Source organism: Megalopta genalis, chromosome 1, assembly GCF_051020955.1.
Source record: "Megalopta genalis isolate 19385.01 chromosome 1, iyMegGena1_principal, whole genome shotgun sequence".
Lineage (NCBI taxonomy): Eukaryota > Metazoa > Arthropoda > Insecta > Hymenoptera > Halictidae > Megalopta > Megalopta genalis.
The window spans coordinates 31901031-31924560 of NC_135013.1; the positions used below are offsets into that span (position 1 = coordinate 31901031).

A 23530-nucleotide genomic window follows, 5' to 3' on the forward strand; every position below is an offset into this window, starting at 1 on the left:
AATTCTTACAACAGCTGCTAAAAATCGAGAAGATTTTTCAGATCTTTTCTTTCTTTTTTTGAGAGGCCAGAGAACGTATTTTCTTCAAATTTTTAGGGTGGCCTTTTCAACCCTTTGCAAAAGGTTCGAATAATCGGAATAAAATTCGAGGTTGCTGGTGTCGACATTTAGCGGTTATAATATCTTTATTAATCTCTCGCACTACGGCTTTTTTTTACAGTTTCGTTGATCAGCGCTTTTTTGTCTGCAATGAAGACAAAAATTTATATTTATTGCATGCTAACCTTTACTTTAACGTTAAAATATTGACAATAGAGGAATAGAATTCAATTTCGTTTTAAGGTCTTCTAGTATCTCGCTCAATTTTTTGTCATATTTTGTGAAGAATTGTTGCAAAGAGTCATCGTCAGTTTGCGTTTTGAGATTAATAGGGTTAATTTGTACAACTTAGGATTGCGTGTCTCTAAATTTTCGTTAGGAAAGATGTAAAAATGCCAGCGTTGCAGGCTTTCCCTGTGATCGGAAAGGAAAAAATAACATTCCTCAAAAATAATTCCTTTAAAGTGTGAGTGGCAGGAACTCCGTAAAATAAGAAATATCGGTAAATAAAAATTCACGGCTCGCTGAACTTAACTCATAGATTTTTTGATTTTTTTCTCTTTAATTACGCGAATGTCGTAATAATTCTAAGATACAATGAAAAATGCTCGATCATTTTTTTACCTTCGAATGCGGAAGATCCCCGCAACAAACGCGAATAAAATCCACGTTTAGTGGATCGTGTCCGGAATCGTCGTAACGAGTCTGACACGATATTAATCCCGGCAAAGGGTTAACGACGAAGAATTGTCAATCAACGTAGTTGATGATAGAAGACGTCATAGCTGACAGAAATCGTAGCGCAATGGGTTAAAAAGTATGGCGCTCGTCGAAAGCTGGAGGCGGTTTTTCGCTGGCTGCGAATATCTGCAGCTCGATTTATCTATGTGCAACCAAGAGCCGTCTATTGTTATTTAACTGTTCCGAAAACAAAGCCGTGGGAGGGGAACTGTCGTTTCTGGGGCATGCTACGAGGATTAACGAACGTGTTTAGGGCGTTTGCTGGATAAAACGAACGCCGGTAGCAGCGATTAAAAAATTACCGGAACGTTAGACTGGAAGGCCGATATTTCGCATTGCTAGAGAGCAAATCCTCGATATCTCCGGAACGGTTTTTCGACGATTTGATATCGAGCGCCTTTCCCACCCCCCGGGCGACCTGCTGGCAGGGGTAAGCCGACAGTGGCGTCGGTCCACCCTTTCTCAGGGACGGATTACCCTCTCTGGCCGAAAGTCCATTCGGCCGCCATCTCCTGCGGAAGGCTGCGCGACCGATTCCCCGCCGGCCGATTCTTTCTGTCCGAATAATTGATCGATCGATAGCTGGTTATTTTCATCGTTCGGCTCGCGAGACGAGACGAGACGAGAGAGTTCGCAGAGTCGTGCCGGGCTCTCCGGGATGGTTTATGGACACGGCCATGATAACGAGATTGTCCCTCGAGGCGGAATTTTCACCGGCGATACATCCAGACACCCATTCAGAGACCCTCTCCTCTCCGTCGTCGTTCCGCTGCGCTCCGAGGTGCGAGAGAGGGTCCGTCTCGTTAGCTGGCAACCGAATCGGCGTGGGCGAGACAGAAACGCGGGGGTGTAGTTTTTCCGATGGTGATGCACCGACGCGAGGCGTGCGTTTACGACGCCTGCGGGAGCCACCCGCATGAAAATGAAACGCGGGAGCAGCCTCCGTGTCGCCTTGCGAAAACGACGATCGCGGAAATTTTCGATTTTTCCGAGGGTTTACCCTCCCTCCGCCTCTCCGCCGGCGTCCAGGTTCTCGAGTATCTTCGCCGATCCCGTCGACGGGGTCTGCTTCGTCTTGAGTGGGAAGTCAAACAGCCTCGTCTTGAACCTGCTAATTTCTGTTGCCGGTATTATTTGTGCATCGCTGGCAGGGGGTGCTCGAAGTCGAGCCTCTGTCATTGCAAGTAGACTGCAGTTCTTCGAAGTAAATACTCGATGAGGGGGAACCGCTTTCGTCGTTCTGAGTAGACCGCGCGGAGATTGCAGTGAATAGCAACGATTGTTACGGATGAGCTTGCATTATATGTACAGTAATGTCTCTCTAATTGACGCTCAGATTGTCCACAAAAATGGACAATTTTGGAAGAGGAGATACGATGGTTTGAGCCTTGTGGCTCGTTTTTTATGGTTATCGAGTGTCAGCAACTATAAAAACGTGCTGCATAGCTCGAATAATCTCCTCTTCTCAAGTTGTCCATTTTTGTGCACGATTTGAGCGTCAATTAGGGAGACATTACTGTATTTATTGTAGGCCGTATCTTTTGCCTCAGTCTTCTATTCCGTTGTCTTCTTTGTCCATAGGTATATATATAATTATGCAGGAATAGTTTGTACTATACTGCTCTTCCTAGTTGAATTGTCCTAAGATTTCCGATCATCGGAAAACGAAGCTTTAAATGAATGAAATCATTTCTAAATAAGTGAAAGCGAATAAACGGAATTTCACTTGGAACTCCATGTAGTGTACAGAATAAGAGTATTCTTAGAAAACTAGAAAGCTATGAAATATTTTAAGATGTCCTGAAAAGGGACAAATTAATAGATAAGATAATTTACCTAAGAACGACAGCACAGTTAACTCGTACACGTACATCCTACTACAGTTGCAACCGTGCAGATGTTTCTCCGAAACGAAAATCGCCCGAATTGCAAGGAACGGCGTGGCCCTATAAAAGTTCCTCGTACTCAATGAGAAAGGCAGCACCCTTCTTCGGATTCGAGGTAACTTCCGCATGGACGAACCGAGTCCAGCACGGCTCCAATTCCGAATCTATCGTCGAATTTTTGGATCGCGGTTTCGAGAAATTCAACGGATCCGGCGGGTACACACAGAGATTTCGCACGGCGAGTGTCACCGCGTTATTCGTGGGATGCGCCTAGCATAGATCACGGTGTTTTCAGCGCGCCCACGTCCAGCGGTGCATGCACGTACACGGACATTTAGACGGACAGACAGCGAGCGGTCCCCGTTGCACATGGGAACAGGCCGACTGAGTTATTTTCTGACCATTGCCTCTTGTCCTCCCCACGCGAGCCGTTCGCGCACGGTTCGCTATAGGTATAGGTCTATAGGTGGCCGTGTGTGTGTGTGCGCGCGGCATGTCCGTTTGCACGGGAAGGAGGATCGTACAGGCTGATCCAGGAGTTGATGACGAGCCGAGGCGATCGATGGGTCGGCGGGGGATTGCGAGAGTCGGTCTCCGAGAGAGCCGGTCGATTGCGCCCGAAATAAAGCTGATGGACTTTTCTTGTACGACGAGCGAACTTTCGGCGAGACTGCCACCCACTCTGCCTCCCCTCTCTCCGCTCCTCTCTTCCTCTCTGGACAACAGAGGAAAAGAAACTCCTCCGATGTCTCCTCGCCACCCGGGGCAACAGTATCTCACGTGTACAAACATCGGCGGGAATAGATTTCCTGTGCGCGCCGTTACGGACACCCACGCGCGAGCTGAAACGGCAGGTCGAGTACACAGGCCATGAACGTCGCGCGGAAATATACCGAGCGTAAAGGGGTTCGAATGTTTCATTGGAGAACGCGCGTAACTCACGCCGGCCGGAGCGAGACCGGAGCGGAGCGGAGGAGCAGAGCAGAGCGAAGCGCGTCTTTCGAACGACGTTGCACACGCTGCAGACGGTCCTCCAGCTCTTTTTGCATTTTCCGGTTGCGGCAGCCACCGGTTCGGGATCGTTTTTTGAACCTGTGTGTCCACGATGGACGCATAAACAGTTGGTCGCCGGTGCACCGCTCCGCGCCGCGCCGGCACCGCACACGCTCGCACATCCTCGTCTAGAAACACGAACGCAGACGCTCACCTATACAGGGTGGCTCGAAAGCGACGGTGGTCGACGCGAGAGCCACTCGATCAATACGCCACGTTGCCTCCTGCGCCTCCACCCCCAGGAACGTCTACCCCCTGTCGCCTCTCTCCCTCTTTCTCTCTCTCCCTTCTTCTCTCTTCTTCGCTCTTCGTTCCCTCCAGCCAGCCACTGCTTTCTCTCTCTCCCTCCACCCTCTCTCTCTCACACGCATTCTCTTCCTCTCTCTCCAGCTAGTTTTCATCCTCGTCTTCGTCGTGCCCGATCCGCCGCTGTTCGCTCACCCACCCCGTGGAAAAGGAACGGCGGAGGAAACGCTCGACTCGCTCTTTCCCTTTTTCCCTCCGCCGCCCCTCTTCTCGGACTGCGAAGGAAATACTCCGCTCAGCTCAGCAGGATTTTTCCAGCCAGGAAATAACAAATACACACCCCCGCCGGCGGGGGGAGGGCGGGCGGGAGCCTGCGGATTTTAATGGAGAATTCGGTCGACGCCGCGCGAGCGCCACCCATAGGATTTAGAAAAATGGCCGCGGGATTTATCTGTCGAAATTAACCTTCGAGGCTGCTGCTCTAGAGACTCTTCCTGGAGACCGAGGGATAGCCTCTAGCGGTCGGATCCCTCTGTGGGGCAATGGCCTGCCTTCGCCGGGATCGAGAGCGACGGTGCTCGTTGGTATGCCCGGCGATTTATGCTAAGTGAATGAGGATTTTCGAAGCTGGATTCCTAGATCATGCGGACTTTAGGCCGGGACTGCTCCGCGGGCCAATGTTTCGGCTCCGGGGAGCCTGGGGAGCTACCAAGCCACGCCTACCGGAGCACTCTCTAAGCAAACAACGAGCATAAGGTCACTTTCTCTGGTTGATATTGCTTTCGATTCTTGCGGAGATGTAGAAGGCAGGCTGTCTTTCCATAGAAGGCTGTCTTTCCACAGACGAGATTTGTTCTCTGGACACCGTCTCGATTCTATTAAAGTTCAGAGTAACGAAGCCACGCCTACCGGGGCACTCTCTAGGCAAACAACGAGCAAAAGATCGCTTTCTCTGGTTGATATTGCTTTCGATTCTTGCGGAGATGTAGAAGGCAGGCTGTCTTTCCATAGACGAGATTTGTTCTATGGACACCGTCTCGGTTCTATTAAAGTTCAGAGCAACGAAGCCACGCCTACACGGTCCGTTCCTCGCGCGGAAAGGCCGCTGGATAGTCTTATGCTCTTGGTACCGAATTAAACCTCTCTCTTTTTCTTGAGCACTTAAATCTAGCACGGCGAAGATTGTTCAACGCAGCGCCGTGTCCCGAATGCGTCTAGGTGGACAGCAACGCGGATCTATCGGGGCATTTAACACGGAGAAACCGGGACCGCCCGGAAAGTTGGAGCCCTGGTTTCCGCAGAACCGGCAGAGGCAAGTCGTCGTCCGATGATTTAGGACTCCTCGGCCGCGGTACGTCCGCCGCGAACTGGTTCACCGGATCCCCGTGGATGGCTCGGAGGAATAAACCGGGTTATAGAGTCATTAGGCGTTATAGACCGCGAGGCTGGTCGGCTTTAGGTCCGCGCAGGGCGTGCTAGGCGGTCTCTTGTCAGGTTCGTTTAATCGATTACCGGTCCCGCCGTGTCCCGCGACGGGGAAGCTCGCGTATTTTCACGCCCGCGACAACGTTTCCGTGCTTTTCATCGCGATCGCCGCCCTCTCGACGCACACTCGCCGGCAGCCATGCTTTTTCTCGAGCCGTGCTAAACCCCCCCTCCCTCCCCATCAGCCCCCGGTAGCTTGTTACCGGTGTGCTAGGCTAGCAGGGGTTGCGAGCGCGGCGGCCGTTTGTTCGTCTGTTTTATCGGGACTCGAGCGGCGGCCGCGCGCCGTCGCTATAGAACCGTGCATCGCTCCGGAAAACGATAATTCCCCACGGTTTTTCCTGTTCGGAAACGATGTGACCGGTGTGTATCATATTAAAAAAAGAAAAAAAAGAAAACAAGAAAAAATACATTACACGGACGCACACGCGTGGCTAGATATTATGGGGGTCGAGAGCGAAACAGGAGCAAAGAGTAATGGGCTTCGCTAGACAGAATACGGTCCTGACCATGCGTGCACACGAGGCTGTTCCTACCCTTACCGGAGCGGAGCGTGTACCGCGAGAGAGGGTGGGACGGGGGGTGTACACATTCGGTACACCTGTGCTGTATATTGCGGAAAAGCCGGACTTGCCAGGCAATAAGAATTTCTTTCTCGATCCGGCCTGCGACCGTTCTCTCTCTCTCCCTCCCTCCCTCCCTCTTTATTTCTCTGCTTTTCTCTTTAGTCTTGCAACGTTTTATTAATACTTCCTCCTCCACCACTTCGCTCGTCCTCGTATTCTCAGCCCGCTCTCCAAGCTTCTTGTCCCCGCTTAGTACGTTCCGGTAGTCCAGATTTTCGGATAGCAGAGATTGTATTTACGCTAGAACTACGGATTTGCACTTCTTTAGAAAGAAAAAAGAACATTCTGTTTATGCAGATGAACCGCCGCTCTTCTCAACCCTCTTAGCGCCGACTGAAAGAGTCGCGTGTATTTATGCGAAATATATCGAAGCTGTTCGATGGAGGAAAATTATAACAATTGTGCAAAACTTGGCGATTAGAAAATACAGGAAGCACTAAACGATGAGACTGTTATATATTAAGAATATTAAGAGAGCGATATTTTCTCGGGTGCAGTTAGTAGCGATAATAATATTATTGTATTGTTGAACAATAATATTATTGCTCGGCGTTAAAAGAGATAAGGAAGGGAAACACTTGCGCTATCATTGCTAATATCAATCGACGATTAATTAGATCCAACTTATACGCAAGTCCAAATTCGTATGATGCCTTAACGGACAATAATCCGCTACTCGTTTGTTACGTGATTTTATTATCGAAATTCAGCGTTGCTCCGTCGAATCGACGAGTAATCACACCGCACACCTTTCCAACATCATCTAGCATTCATCTTGGCTCAATTAGCATCGTTATCGCAGGACCGACACCCGGAATCTTTGTGCTCGCGTTAATATCTTGCGATTATACCGCAACTCGTTCGAGGGAGGGTGCTTTTGTCGCCGGAATTCGAAAGGAACTCCTCGGCCGCCGTCCTCTCAATTTCCTCACGAAAGCAGGTACATTAAGATATCGCATAGACAAACACCCTCAAGTACAGTAATTAAATAATAACACTCGTGCGATCGGTCGTTCGATAACTGTCCGCTAGGAACGCCCTTCGCTGCTTGCTCCGCCTCCAGCTTACCACTATGATAATCAGGCTAGCATAGACTCGAGTCTGTCTCAAGTACAGTAATTAACACTTTGACGGTCGCGTCGTAAACCTGAAAAATTTCATAAAATTAAAGCGTTATGAAAATTGCGGAGCGAAGTTATTCGACGTCGCTCACTTTCTCGACATTCTTGGCGAATCTTAATAAAACGAAGAAATTACAATGGATCAGCGCAAATATTATGTTTGAAAAATTAAATTTTAAATAACTCTGTCCCCCCTAATATGGGTTGCGCGGCGGCGAAAGTCTAATTACGATGCACTCTTTAAATAGCGCAATTTCTACGTGCTTCGTTAATTGATACAAATAGGATAAATTTTGTTAGTGATATACTTATAATATTATTAACATAATTATGATATGATTTTTCAAAAACTTGCGCCGAATCGTGTGTACGCGACAACGGCCGTGAAAGCGCGTTAAGTAACGATATCCGCGCGATCGGTTGCCCGATAAGTATCCTCTCGGAACGGCGCTCGCGTGACTCGGTGCTGGCCCCGCCTCTAGCTTACCCCCACCACCAAAATGATCAGTCTAGCATAGCTTCGAGTCACTCTCAAGTACAGTAATTAAGTAACGATATCCGTGCGACCGGTTGCTCGATAACTGTCCGCTAGGAACGCCTCTCGCGTGATTCCCGCTGTTAGCCCCGCCTGCAGCTCTCCCCCCACCGTCGTTCGAACCGTTCCGGCGGCTGGCCTAGGGACCGAAGAGCCCCGAAAACGCGCATTTATCGAGCAGAGGCGTTAAAAAGAATTCGAAACAGCGGCAGGAAGCTCTGCGGAACGAGCTGATAAATTTCGATGGCTCGTAACAAAAGAGGGAGGGTGGGAGGGGTGCGGGCGGGTGGCACCGCGGGCTCTCGCCGTTCCTCGTTAACTCGTCGCGAATATCTTCGGTCGTTATTAAGCTATTAAAAAGTCTAGTTATCGTTGTCGCGGCGTACACAGGAGAGACAAGTTCTCGAGGGTTCCCGGGCAGGAATGCCACTTCAATAACGAAGCCGAAGCGGAGTCGAGGGGCTTAATTTGCCTCGAGACGCCGCCATGTACGCTCTTCCTACCCGAGCGCTTCCCGGTACATACATATATCTGCCTGTGGATGCTTTTCCTGGCTCGCTCTCTTGCTCTTTCCCTTTGTACGTGCGAGAGAAAACCCCGGTACGCGATACCCCCGGCTACGTGTGCACGGTTGCACGTAGAATACATAGCACGGCCAGACCATTTTGCAGCATTCCTGCCATTCTAACATCCGCGTTTCATTAAAAGATCTTGCCCGACCTCTTGGCGTAGACGCGGGCGCGCGCGCATACACGCAAGCATATACATATACAAACACAGGCGCGCACGTGCACCCAGAGAAACAGGCCCGGCCCGCACACACCGGGAAAAGGTGTTCGTTCGAGAGCTGAGACGTCGTTCTCTCCTCTCTTTCCCCGTCTCTCCCACCCCGTCGTTCCCCCTTGCTCTTTGTTGCTCGCCCGGCTATCTTGGAACAAGAAAGAGAGAAGAAACGCCGAGGAACGGGGAGAACCGCCACGTAAGCGAGCACCGATTCCCCAGCCCGAGATATTCTTGCGCCGTGTAATCTCTTTGCTTGAATATATTGACGCCGATCCTCTTTTCTCTCTCTCTCTCTCTCTCTCTCTCTCTCTCTCTCTTTTCTTTGGAAAGAGAGACTCGGAAAACAGGGACCAACGAAGCGCGTCCAGCTTGCAGTTTACGGGCCGATCGCTGACCTTTCCGGAAACTTGGCCCGATCTCTCGGAACCTCTTCTCAGCGAGTCTCTTCTCTCTCTCTCTCTCTCTCTCTCTCTCTCTCTCTCTCTCTCAGGTCGAATCTCGCAGTTCGTCACTGTATTTTTCGAAGCATCAGCGACTGAGAGTTTCGCTGGTGTCGAAGATCCGTAGGCGAATCGCGGCTCGATGCTAATTTTCCACTGCATCTCGCGCACCATTCCCCGGCCGTCAGGTGCATCTGCGAATCTGGGCGACGCGTTGCACGCGGAGACCCGTCGTGGACGAAACAGATGTAATCCTGGACCGGTCGTGTCGCTTTTACGACAGTCGGTTAACGCTTAATCGAGATTCGGGGGGGAGGGGGGCGCATTAGACGGGTCTCGCCGCAGGATGCCCGAAAGCTATGGCTCCTTTCGGTGACTTTATGGGGTGCGGATATGGCGGAACTGTCACGCCGAGTCGAAGGATAAGATTTCGTAGGGTTCGAGACGGGGGGACGAGAGACGGGAACGGACGGCGAAAGGGACATGACGGGGGGGATGGTTCGGAGACAGCGGAAGCGTGCAGACGCAAACGCAGCACCGCCGGTAATGCGGCATAATACCCCGTAAGGGGGTTAAGAGTAATTCCTGTCGGCCAGGGGGTCGTCCCTTTCGACATTTACGACGTGTTTTACGCGATCAAAGCGAGCCGTAACAATTATTGGACGATTTCGCGGCCGTAAAATTTTATTCGACCCCCACGGCCACCGACGACGCGCTCTTCCACCCTCTTTTCTTCCGCAACCGACGCGCGTCGCGACGCGACACGACGCCTAGGAGGGGGGACGCGCTCTCTCCTCCACGGATCTCCCACCACCGTCGCGCCCACACCGCTGTCTCTTTGTTGTCCTTTTCTTCGCGGCGATACGGTATTTTTCTCGGTTTCGCGGGACACGGTGTAACGGGAGACACACGGGGCTGGCTGGCTGAAAAAAAAGCGCAGTCGGGCGAAAAAATTTATGTCTTAATTAAAATCGTTCCGCCCCGGTAACGAGAAACCGGAGGCAACGGATGTACCCAGACACCACCGAGGGTACCCCGGTCTCCGCGGCTCGAGAGATGCTCCTCTTTGCAGCTGCTGGATCGGCCTCGCTCTGCGGGGATCGTCTGACGGCTACCCTCGTCAAATTCTTGCAACTCTACGCGATCGTCTATTCCTAACGACGCGAATCTTTCGGCGGTCGCTGTTCTTCGGGTTTCCGGGCGATAGGGATCTTGCGAATTCGATGTTCGTCAAATATTTTAAACGATTCCGTTGAAATTTCCATTGCTTCCAGAACAATCTGGTCGGCTTAAACGGGCGCGAACAGCCCGGATAAATCGAGGTCGGACGGATGACCGAGGTTCCAGAGGAAATAACTTGGAACATATTTTCTATGCAACGTGTTCTCGTGATTCTCGTGAAATACAATCCCCTGAATTTTGCTTTCATCAGGGAATTATCGTAGTAATTGATACTATCGATGAACTTAAAATCCATCTAAACACTTAAAATTGAATCCTAAGCGTAAATGCAAGTTCGAAAGGAGGATATAAATGTACGGTGTTAGTAAATAAAAAAAATGCCTGATAATTACGACTTTGGTTAATCGATGAATCAAGGCTCTATTAGGCGACAGGTTAACAGTCCGGTGTGATGAGACCACTAAGATCGATACAAATAATTTGTAAAATAGCAGAAGGTAAAATCTAACTAACCCAGGGCGCTAAATTGAAGATCGTCGTCACCCATGTACAGTGTTGCGCACGGCACAAAATTAAAGCGCCGGAATTCGTGAGGAGACGACACGCGATTTATTGATTCGGACTCCACAGTCCTTTGGTTTACAACTTTTGGAGCACGGCTCCGTTCGACGTATGATTTGAAGCACGGCTTCGAAAGAAGTATAAAATTGAAGCACGGCTTCGTATAGGCGCAAGGGGCGCTAAATTAAACTTGACTATAAGCGATAACGATATCTTGGAGAATCTCGCCGTTATCACATTTGCGGCAGTATATTTAGACACCTGGCCGATGCTCAAGGAGACGCATCGTCAGGTGTCGAAGGCCGGTCATTGCCTCCTAAGGCAAAAACACTGCACGTATACATTAGGCCGAGGCGAGCGTTTGACGGTCGGGCCAACGCACGTCGATCGTGTTATTGTCTTGCCGCCTCGCCGTTTATTCGACAAAAACGGCGAGACGGCGTACATCGAAAGTCGAACGTGCGTTGACCCGCGGTCCGCGATTCGGCCGGAACATACAGTAACTTTTCCCTTCTTTCCCTCAGCTTGATAACAAAAATAGACAATTTGGGAAGAGGAGGTACAATTATTCCAGCCTCGCGGCTCGTTCTTGTATTTGTTAACAATCGGCAACTGTAAAAACGAGCCGCGAGGCTCGACGAATCGTACCTCCTATTCTCAAATTGTCCATTTTTATGTCCAAGCTGAGCGGACAATTAGGGAAAGTTTACCGTGCGCCTAACAAAAAATGTTTTCGAGGCCCTTCGAACGCAGGGCCTACACACAAAGAGAAATTTCCGCAGATTTACGTAAAGAGGGATCAACGCGCGGGAATTCGCGCACAATGCGGGTAGGAGTGTCGGTGGATTTTTTTTTGTTCGTACGGCCTTCGACGGCCATTGCGGACACCCGGTACGCGGGTTTGCTCTCGCACCTTTCGTTCGGTCTTGTTCCCGGGCTTTTGATTTACGATTGTTGGGAAAGCCGCATGGCGGAGAGATTCGAGCACCCGTTCGCGCCGGAAGTCGCTCGAGGGAAGGAAGAAAATAATAAAAGCGAGCGGGTAGAGGCGCGCCGAAGATATGGTCGAGCGAATTCGACGCGCGGAACTCGAAGAGGAAACGACGCCTGCGGGGTAACGGCGAGGGGAACGGAGGGGAGAGGGATTTCTCTGCCGGGGCTGGAAAAACATGGAGCACAGCGAGAAACCGTTCGCGCAGGATTCCTTTCGGGAAACGGAAGCCGGGAATTGCCAAAGCGCGAAAGAAATCGCGAAGTTCTGGCTCCGGGGAGCAGAACCGGAAGCGCGGCGCAACGGGTCGTCTACGACGTCCGAGATGTTATTATTGTCCCGAAGATGTTCGAGCTCGCCGATATTTCTCGCGGCCGCGTCGCGTCGCGTGCAACCCCGTCGGATTAAAATGAATATTTTATTACTCTCTTTCTCCCTTCCTCCCTCTCCCCCCCCCCCCCCTCTCTCTCTCTCTCTCTCTCTCTTTCTCTTTCTATTTCGGCGTTGCTCGTTTTTCCGCGGATTACGTCGGGCAATTCGAGATTGCGTATCGCGGAGCGAACGTGACGCGGCGGCCGGTCGCGCAGAAATTTAAAAAACCGGTTTTCGGCCCCGGCCGCATTTGCATTCGTTTTTCGCCGCGTTTCTGCGCGCCGGCCACCAGCGAAACGACATCGCCGCGATCCCGGAGGATCCCCGAAACTGCACGGAGGACTCTGAGGGGCGATCGCCTTTCGCAGGATTCCATTTTTTCCCCTGGAGCCAGAAACACGAGATCGCGTCTGACACGCGACGATACCTCGCGCTCGAGCGGAACCGTCGTCGTCGTATCGCGGCCGTGCGAAACACGATATCAACAACACGGAACAGCTCGTCTCGATTTCTTTCGTAAATCAGAGGAGGCCCGGATATTCTTACGGCTCTCGGTGTCGATATCAGATCCCAGGGGTAACGCTCGGCCGTCTTCCTCCCTTTTGCACCCCCTCCTCCAGAGAAAGAGAGAGAGAGAGAGCAACCCCTCCGATCCGCCGACAGGATTCACCCTCGAATTAAAAGAGCAGCCATTCCCGCTGCTTGCCTGCCTGCCTGCCTGCCTGCTTGCCAGAGGTCTGCCAGCTTTTACCCGCTACCTTCCCGTCCTCCTCCTTTCTTCGGCAACCCCCTGCCATCCCCCTCCGCAGCTGGACCTGGTCCGCGAGCATTGCTACCGTGGAATCTCGAGGGTGCGAGAGCGAGACGGAACAAAATTGAATGGATTTTAGGAATCGATTCCTATGGACCCCGCCTCGAGAGGATCTTCGATTTGGGTCAGCTCTACCTGGTGCCGAAATTTTCGGGTTGATCACGATCCGTGAAATCGATGATCCGCGGACGTAACTCGAGTATTGCTCGCTGCTGAGCCTTCGGGCATTTTTTCTAGAAATGCTGCATCATTGTTTGCCACTGTACTAGGTTGCGGATCTTTAAAGCGTACGTATTTCATCGAAGATTCAGATGATTTGATCCGATTTTTTATTATACGGGCTGTCGGAAAGCTATACAATCGCTAAAACATTAAGACTAATGTTACGAGTTATCATAAATTCGAAGCATGTTACTAAATCGTATACTAGTGACTAGATTGTGGATTTCATCCGTTTATACAAAAATTGTATAAGTGAAACAGGAAACAGTGAAAAGATTAAAAAACTTTAAGATTGTTGCTTCGTTATTTCCAATGTCGAGGCTCTTATAACAGAATTTCTAGATGTGTTAGAAGGCTCTGATAACTATGTTTTCTTTCTGGGATTTTCTCTTTGGCCCGCACGATATTAATTGAACGTGTTGGAAATACTTGAATATTTTCCAATCAAGCTAACGGAATAGGAAACGCTGTTGCAACCATAGCTGGAGAACAGTCGAATTAGTCAATTAACCCTACTAAGACTAGGTTAACTCTAATAACACTAGAAATATTTCTTCTCTCGATGATACACGGTTAAATCAAATCGAAATATTGTTAAGGAGACTAAAAGAGTTCGTCTTTCCCATGGTGTACGACACATCTTCCATACCATATTCGAACTTAAAATTGATCTCCAGACACATCTAAAATGATTTCACGCACAATGCTCGCTCGGTTCTCTGGCAAAACTCGGCTAATTTCGGGGTTTCCTCGTAGAACATAGTGGCAAGATGTTTCTAGGACTGCGTGGATCAAAGCAAAGGGAAAAAAATCAATTTTCCGAGTGGTCGGTACCAGAGAGAACCCCTTAAGTCGCGTGGCAAACGCGCTCGATACGGTTTTCAGCCCCGCGGTGATGCTCCGCCTGGTTGTCGCAACGCGTATCTGCCTCCATCCGGTCCGTGGCTCTTTCTATTCCTCCTCCTCCTCCTCCTCCTCCTCCCCCTCCCCCGTTCGGTCCTCTCTTTCTGTTTTCCTACGGTGAAAAGCGGGTAGCAGCCGACAACCCTTTGTTACCGTGCCTTATCTTAATTGCTTTCACGGGTTCCCGTTTAGATCAATACACACCAGCGACGCTCCACCGCCGCCGCTCTGTTGCCATACCACCGCCCCTGCACCCCTCCCCCAGCAGCACCCGACCCGCGAATCTAAATTATTCCAAGGGTTGTTTCGACCAGGGATTTTCGATTTTCTCTTCGCACCGTGCTCCTCCCCCCTCCTCCCCCTCTGCCAGCCCTGCCCGCGAAACCCGCGCAGCTTTCGGGATCGGCCTGCCAACCCCCCCGACTCGATTCGGGCAATCTAATTTATCGGTTCAGGTTAACCGAGCTGGTCATGGTTTTTGATCGCGAGAACCTCCATTTCCAGCCAGCGTACAACCGGAACCTCCGACGAGTATCTTCATGCAAATTCGCGTTTTTAGATCGATGAAAGCCGGAGTTAGACGCCGGGTTGCGTCAGCGAAACTTCTCGCAAACAGGAATATTCATCGTCGGGACACGGCCGATGCGGTAAGCTGTTTTTCCAAGCTGCTTTTTAAAGCAGCCCCGGTTACCGTTTGATTAAATTGCCGCGGAGACGAACGTTCCTACGATCTACTTCCCGCTCGCTTCGGCAACTTCGGCGAGAAGAAATCTGCAACAGTATAAATTCATCCACCAGTGAGGGTCGTTACAAAATTCTTTACTCCCCCAATCCTTCTGTAGCTTCATATTCCAACACGATTTTTTCCATCAGCATAACACGGTCTTCCAAAATACAGTATCCTCGAATATCACAATTTATTTCGAGAATTTCTTCGAGCAATTCGCATTGTTTAACACGTTCCGTTTCACACGGTTTCGATGCAGCACGAAACGAACAAACTGCGTTACCGCAGAATTCATTGCAATCCATACGGCAGAACTATACATACAGTAATGTCTCCCTAATTTTGATTGTCCACAAAAATGGACAATTTAAGGAGAGGAGATACGATTATTCTCGATTCTTGCATTTCATTTTTATAGTCACGAATTGTCAACAACTATGAAAACGAGCTGCAAGGCTCGAATAATCGTACCTCCTCTTCCCAAATTATCCATTTTTGCGCGTAATCTGAGCGTCAATTAGGGAGACATTACTGCATACATGTATGTAGATCTGTACATCTGGTGGGCGTAGTGCGAGTAAAACCTTCGCCGGACAGTATTGAAACATTCATCCCGCAGAGAGCCCGACGAGAACATTGATTTACGGTAAACATGTAAAACTGGCCATTAAAGGGCCCCAAATATTGTTCCGCGCGGGAATTGGTGCCGTGAAAGTGCGGGGGTTGATCGTCCTTACGGCGGAAATTCTGGCTTCCTGCATGGAGAGCGGCATCGAGTGGGGGGCAGCCGGAGCGAATTAGTCGTGCAATTAGCTTGATCTTCAACGGGGTGTCATATTAACGCAGTTTCGCCCGTTAACGACCCTCGAAAACGACGAGCGTTACGTTGTCGCCGCGGCTCGTATACATTCGTATAGCCGGTGTTTCACGCGGGAGCCGAGCGTTGTGACGGATACGCGCGGCTCGGCCGACAGGAAGCCGGCCGACGGTGGAGAGAAAGAGGGAAACAGGAAGGAGAGAGCCTCGTAGCGCCGTTCGTGCAACACGGACGAGGAGCGAGAGAGAGAGAGAGAGAGAGAGCGCTAGAATGTACAGAGCCAGCAGACCGTCTCAGTCGTAAAATGTTAACTGCTAGTAAAACTGAGTTTACGTGCTTGTAAGGACCCCCCCAGGAGGTTAGCAGACCCTGTGCCTCAGCGACACGGTTCCAAGGGCCTCCCCTTACCCCTTAATGGCCAGATTATTGCCCGTAAGCCACCCCCGATTACTTTCTTCCGCTCGATACCCGAAAATAATTTCGAGAGCTTCATTCCGCGGGCACGCGACCTCGCGGACCCAACCCCCGTCGAATCGGTTTTCGGTTCCCCGGCGCATCCACCCCGCGCCCCGTCCACCCCCACCGGCAACGCTCTCCATGGCCTCATAGTCTCGCGACGATCCCCCGAACGAATAAACGAAAGTACCGTGGATGGCTCACGGGCCTTTAACTTTCAATGGAACAACTTCTTCCGGCCGGCATCGCCGTAAACGTACGTTTTATTTCACGGCCGAACGACGCGCGCCGGGCTCTTTCATTTTTAATTATCCGGCGAACTTCGCGCCCCCTCCCCCCTCCCCCGAACTTTTAACGATACACACCCCACGGCTGTTAACCCTCACCTCACGGTTCGCTCCAGTGCCGATTATTTAGCACGTTCGCCGCCGCACGGTCGCGAGAGCAACGCCGGCGTTCGCGAGTTCTTTATGACGCTGGTCGGTCGACTGGCGGTTTCGTGCGTCCGAAATGACCCGGTCGAGTGCGGAATTGCGACAAATTGTCAATCCTTTGCTGAAGACGTAGTGGGGTGGGGGGAGTGGACTAATTGCGAACAGCTAACCAGGGATTCGAGTGAAAGGAAACGAGTTTATTTAGCGTTTATAATTCTATTTAAACGATTCGTTTATAAACTGCAATAATCAGTGTTGGTAAAATTGCTAATAAATTTACTATAAATTGTAATCCCGAACAATAATAACAATAATAACAATATTGAATTGAAATCTCGAACAAGTCGATAATCGAATCTATTTACCGCAGAACTTGCGCAGAAAGCCTCTAAATGTGCTTTTACTATGATTACAATTTTCGTGTGCTCACAAATTCGATTTATAACGCATGATCCAGTCTCCATTTCGTGGATCTTCGTATTCCTCATTGTAATAAACGCCATAATATTCATTTTCCTTATTACTATTTTTATATTTTTTTCCTCATTCTCTTTAGAGTAGTTCTTTCATTTTTTCTGTACTGTCATTAACAAATTTGAGATTTCCCACTCCTTTCTTCGTCTTCCTTTCAGTTTCATTGTTTCTATGCTTTTCTTAAATCCTGTATCTTGTTTTATATGCTAAAGAATTTTGATCGGTGCACGATATCTCGGTCTTTTATCGAACTAAAACAATCGAGTTTCGACTATGAACACGTACAAACATGTCGACGCTCTGTCTTGTTCTCACTGAAATTTTTACTTTCACTGCAGCACAATTTGTGACCGCGAATTATTGCAGCCATTTACGAAAATTATCGTGCGTATTTCGCGTTGCGAAACGCCTTGTAGCTTGAACTTGCAGCACGCCGCAGACGAAGGGTTGAAAGGAAGTATGTACACACTTTCAGTTCACCGTTGCTTCTCACAACAGACTCGGACAATTTTCATCGTGCACAAAGGTCCGCGAAGTCTATGGAAATTCGAGAATAATAATTGCAAAGGCGTGTTACAACCGAAGAAACGTAAACGACGCGAGTTCGAAAGTTCCGCGAGAAGTCTGCGTCTTTCTTAAAACCCGGCTGAATTATTCGGAATTTCCATCGCGAAATTTCTGAAGTGGCCACCCCCCGCCCTCCCTCCCTATGCAGTAGGAGAGACGTTGAATCCAGTTACCCTGGGAATCTGCGGAAAGTTTCGCGAGAGATTCGCGAGTGGTACGGGCGCACTGACAGCGTTAGCGCGTGTCTTGCTCGAAGAAACGGTTCCCCAGCGATCGGCTCGTAGTCTTCACCCTTCCGGCTCGGTCCCCCGGGGTGGCCGGGAACCCCTTCTCCGCGACCCTAATTGTTACACTTCGTATAAATGCATTAGTTCCGCGCATTCGTTTCACGGTCCCGCGGATCCCGGCGAACTTTCCGCCGCGTCTCTCCGGAGACTTTTTTCCCCCCTCGTCGGAGAAAAGTTCTAACGAATTTAAATTACGGCTCGAATAACCGCGGGCTTAATTAATTCAACGCTAAAATCTCAGCCGAGGGATGCGTGCGGGTTTCGAGCACGATGTCGGCCCATTTAACAAACAGCCCCGCGTTAGAAGCCGACGAGGCTTTTAACGGTCGCTTCAATTCATTCCGCGAATGCGAGTCTCGTTCCTTCGGCTTTTTTTTCTCTCCTCGTTGTAGCGAACCGTCCCCCCTTTTCCTCGTCCTCCTCTCCGTTCTCGTCTCTTCCACGAAATCGGCGGAAGAATAATCGCCGATCCCGCAGGAAGCATATCTCGCGGCAGTTTGCTCTCTCGGGTCCTCCCGCGTTTCTCGCGCCGCCTCGCGCTCGGCCGCGCGCGTGCACGTGTTGGTTTTCTACGCGCGAGGAGGGTGAAAACTGTCGAAGACGGGGGTGTCGCGTCCTATTCTCCTCGGGCAACTGTCACGCAGGCCCGCGGAAACGGGGAGGAAGAAAGAAACCGGGAGACCCCTCTCGGCGTGTCTGCGGTTTTATGGGTCGTCCAGCTCCATCATACGCCGTAAAACTACAATAAAACCACTGTTACACCGACGTGGAAAGCACCCCCGCGCGCCAAACCACTGCGTGCATCGGCCCTTAAGACAAAGCGAAAGGGTCCTGGACCGGGGATGCTGATCCGGGAGGGTACGCCGAAGCAAAATTGATTCTTTTACGATCGGTAAACGACGCGACTTTCTCGAGCCTCGACCCCTAAACCCTTTTTTCCGTCGCGGTCGCCGCGCGAAAAGTTGCCACCGCGATTTTCGATGTCTTTGTTAAAGGGGGCTTCGATCGTCCGCACTTTAATCATAATTCTTAAGGAATATTTTACCGAAGTTTATCGCTCGGAACAATTTGTCCGGTGATCGGAAATGATATTGCATTGTTGAGGAACTTTCTGCAGTATCGGTTTTAATATGCACGATAAGATGCATAAAATATGCACGATTTGCCAAATTGTGCAAATATAACTTCTGAAAGTCTTCATCTATTATCTACATGTTAATAGAAGTTTTTGGGAGGGTGTTTTCTACCATGTTTTGAGACTGTCCGATAAACCATTTGCAGTCACAGGATTTAACATTAGATTGAACAAATGTATTCGACTATTTTCAAATAGTTGAATAAATTGATCAAAGCGTACATTGTAATATGAAACTTGCAAGATTTGAATAAATACAATCTTGTCGTTTTTATTGAACTACGTGTACCAATCAGTGCTTAATAGATTTAACATGCAAAATAATATATCCCATAACTTAACCACGTTTCACATGTACCTAAATTAATCCGAAACAGTCTAATATTTACAGACATGTAAGTCAATCTAATATTTAAAATTGCATCGGTTTAACCCTTTGAATGGTCTTCGAGACTGCACTTTGAACGAGCAACTCTGTGCATCGAAAGACCAGCCGATTCTCACAGAACTGGCAAATGCGAATCAATGTTGTCTTGCAGCGTTACAAACATTACAATAGACTGTTCTCTCAAGATACAGTACCTCTTTAACGCTAGAACTCTCAAATCAGTCGAAACGTCTGGTTTCCGATTTTTTCTTTTACAATTGCTGATAAAAACGTTTCTGTCAGATATTTTTGCACGAACTTCTTCGTTCAATCATACATTACAATAAAAATCGCAGGAAATTCGGACGAATTAAATCTCGTCACTGTTCCGAAACAATACACATTAGTCACGTTTAGGGTAGTTCTAGGGTAGTTCTTAAGATCGCCGAGCGATTCGAGCGAAGGTCCCCCGGCGATAATGTTCGAGTATCCACTGGACTCGGAAGCTAACGTAGCCCGTGATTTCTGGTTACAGTGCTGTCGTTAAGGAACACTCAGGAAGAGGAGCCGCCAGATCCGCAGTTAATGAGGTTGGACAACATGTTGATCGCAGAAGGTGTAGCCGGTCCGGAGAAGGGCGGCGGTGCGGGAGCGGCTGCGTCCGCTTCTGCGGCTGCCGCAGCTGGACCACCTGGACAACCTGACAACGCGATCGAGCATTCCGACTACAGGGCGAAGCTCGCGCAGATCAGACAGATCTACCACCAGGAACTGGAGAAATACGAACAGGTAGAGAGATCCCGGAATTTCGATCCCTTCGAAGAATCATGGTCGAAAACGAGGGGAAACGATCCCGAACGGTGGCCGGTAATCGAATCGAAGAGGCGGTTTCCGCATACGGCGTGCTCTCTCTCTCTTTCTTTCTCTCTTTCCTCCTCTTCTCTAGACATTTTTTTTCCTCGTTTTGGCCGCCTCGAGGCGGTCCGATAAGAGACCAGTTTAGGTCCGCGGTTCCGAGAGCGCTCGTCTCTCGGTTGGCCGATTTGCGTGCTAATGAACCGACCTGGCGCTAAGTAAAATCTCGCGTGTCGCGCCGTACAGCTGGCCCCGCGTATCTCTTTAACGCGGCCGGGCTCCCCGCGGGCTATTGTGTTTGCCGCGTGGAAACCCGACGAAATTCCGAACGCGGCCCTGCCCGCGCGGTTCCCGCTGACGCCGGGAAAATCGCGATTTCCCCGCCGGTGCGACGGCAGTTCAATCCGAAAAAGTCTCGGAGATCGTCGGGATCGTTACGAATCGTTATCCGCGGCTGTTATCGATCAGCGGAAGCTATACTATACATACCTGGCCCCCCGGTCCCAGGCTGCTTTGCATGCACGGTTTCGTTGTTTTCATCGCGGAAATTCAACGTCCGGCGCATTCAATTACCCGCTCATTAATATGCGCGCGCGATTGAAACAAAAAGCCTGGTGCAACGGTGCACCATCCTCCCCCTCCCCCCTCCATTGGACGCCGCCGCAGCCGCGACTCACTTATCAGCGGTAAAAGCATCGTTCTTTTCAACGCGCCCAAACCCCTCCCCTCGCTCTTCCGCGTACTTGGGAAACAAACGCGGCGGCCGTGCGTAAATACCAAATCACTCGCGCACAAGAGAAGTGAGAGAGAGAGAGAGAGAGAGGGATGGAGCAAGAGAGTTTAATTGCCACACCCGTTTCGACCCCATATTTCACCGGGTGTCAGCGGTCTTGATGTTTCCCCGCAGCGGATACGCACACCCTCGCTTTGAGGTCCACCGACTCTCGTGCTGCACACGAATGCGTGGCGTGCACGAGCGTGCACCGAAACTCTTTGCAGGAGAGCGAGCACAGCCCGCGCGGCCGAGATATGTATGCGTTCGCGTGCGCCGTTGACCGGTTGGAACTGCAGTTACCCGGTAGTTGACGCCCTATCGATAAACCTGGCCATTAACAAGTTTTAACCCCGTTCTTTCCTGCGAACCGACCCGGCTAACCGAGTGTACTTTGATTTCCTACGGACATTCCGGTTCTTCTTGCTGGCTCGCTCGCTCGCTCGCGTGCGAGCCGATTTTTCAACCCTTTCACGACTTCATTCGCCGCGCTCAGGTCCATTCAAGCACTTTCGTTCAGTTGTGTTTTCTTTTTTCTTTTCGACTCGGCTCGATAGACCGACTGCAACGTCACATTTTTGTACGGTAATTCGACCAAATTGCAGACCGACGGCGTTCTGTTTCTCTCGGGATCGACTTCGGCGGATTTTTCAGAGACTTTCTGTTTCATGGAATTCTGTAAGTTTACTTTGATCCGTCGGTTTTATTGGGCGCGGGGTGAATTGTTCGAGCTGGGAACGAAAATGTCGTCGGCGAGGCACGAAATACAATCAAGCGTTGCACAAAACTTTTGTAACTTATCTCGGTTTATAACGTAAGTAGATGGTTGAGGGTTGTTTCCCTTCAGTTGATGAAAGTTTAAAAGCGGTAGTTTTTTATCTCTGCTCATAAATTGTGACATTTTCATAACTATAGAAACAAGTAAAACGTTTCTAATATTTTTGCAGATGTTTCTCTTTCTGATATGTCTGATGTCTGTTGTCGAAAATGAAGGGTTGTTTCTAAAAAATATTAACCCATTGCACTACAAATTCTTTCACTGCTACAACGATCGGCACATTCTCGTCGTTAATATAATTATACCGAGATAATTCATACCGACTTTATATCCAAAATTAATTGTAATCGCTAAACATCGACGACAGAAAAATAAAATTAGATTTTCATTTGATAGAAACGAGTACCGAAACGAATGCGAGGCCATATGCCGTGGACTTGTGTTCGAATTCACCGCAGCGAAAAAAAAAACCGCGTACACATCCGCCGCAATCCATAGATTTTTTTAGTCTGTCGAAGGGGGCGAACGGTCGAACCGCGCGGGGTTGGTTTCTTTCACCGAAAGGGGTAGCTTCTTTTCCCTTGCTCTTTTTCCGCTGTCCATTGAGCCATTCGTATAGATAGCGGGATTGTTATTTAAATGAACACACGTTCCCCGGACATGGCAGGGGTTGGGGTGGCTGAGTTTTTGGCGCGCGGGGGTGGCTCGATGCTCTCTGTTTCGGTAGCCGGGGAAATATATCGCTCCGCTTAAAAGTAACGATATTACCGGGTGATATCGTCGCGGCCAAAAGTTTTATCATAACCGAAATTTACTATTGAAACTCGCGCGCGATGCAACGCGGGCGCGGTGCGGAGCGGACCGGCGTGCCGAGTCACTGCATTAGGGTGAACGTCTGCCTGGCTATGCAAAATGGCGTGACAAGTACAAGAATAGAACCGCGCCGAGTTTTACGAGATCGCGTGATCACCGCCAGCAAACATCGTCTGGCATGAATTTTACTGGTGCATGCCCGCCTTTATTTCGTCCGATTCGCAATCCAGATTTCAACCGGCTCGGCCAGCCGTATATCTGCTCAGCTACGCTCGCCGCTCCGTTCGGCTCCGTACGGCCGCGGTTGTTCCGCACCGTACTCCGTGGTGTTCCCTTAACCCAAAACTTTTTGCAATATTCTATTTCGTCCCGCGAGTCGCTGCTTCGCGATGTCTGGCACGCGATTTCTCGCGGAGAACAAGAAGAATCGCGCTGTCTCGGAAACTGGAGTCAGCGAGTCTGTGTATAGTAATTTCACCCTAATTCGCGCTCAGATTGCGCGATTGATTATTCGAGCCTCGCGGCTCGTTTTTACAGTTATCGATTGTGAATAACTATGAAATCGAGGCGCGAGGCTCGAATAATCGCGTCTCCTTTTCCCAAATTGCCCATTTTTGTGCGCAGTCTGAGCGCGAATTGGGGAGAAATTACTGTAGCACGTTCGTTCAAGGATACTAAATCGTCATTTTTATTTGCGCGTCGATTTTACATTAGCCGCGACTTGGAAGCTTGTATTACCATAATTTACCGGCGTATTTTATTTCAAATAGTATTTTATTACAAATCAGTCCGGTTCCTCGATCCAAAAAGAGAGGAGATCCTCGACAAAATTGCTACTTCTCATTAAGGGATACATCTTTCAAGCTGATAATTTTGTTATATATTCTCGTAGACACTACTTAGACATACTGAAACCTTCGTCAGTCTGCAGCGATGTGAATAATCATAGAGTCCGAGAAACTTTTACATTTTTAGCGATATTTAAACAAAA

The 23530-nt window shown here is 49.7% G+C and overlaps 1 protein-coding gene across 4 annotated transcripts in view; it reads left to right on the plus strand.

Moving 5' to 3' along the window:
* exd (PBX homeobox extradenticle) overlaps positions 1-23530 on the plus strand; it is a 70796-nt gene that overhangs the window by 21228 nt on the left and 26038 nt on the right. For all 4 annotated transcript variants that reach the window (XM_033466131.2, XM_033466130.2, XM_033466127.2 and 1 more), the window contains exon 3: positions 19857-20110. In XM_033466131.2, the coding sequence (XP_033322022.1) occupies positions 19857-20110 (254 nt within the window). The remainder of the gene's footprint in view (positions 1-19856; positions 20111-23530) is intronic.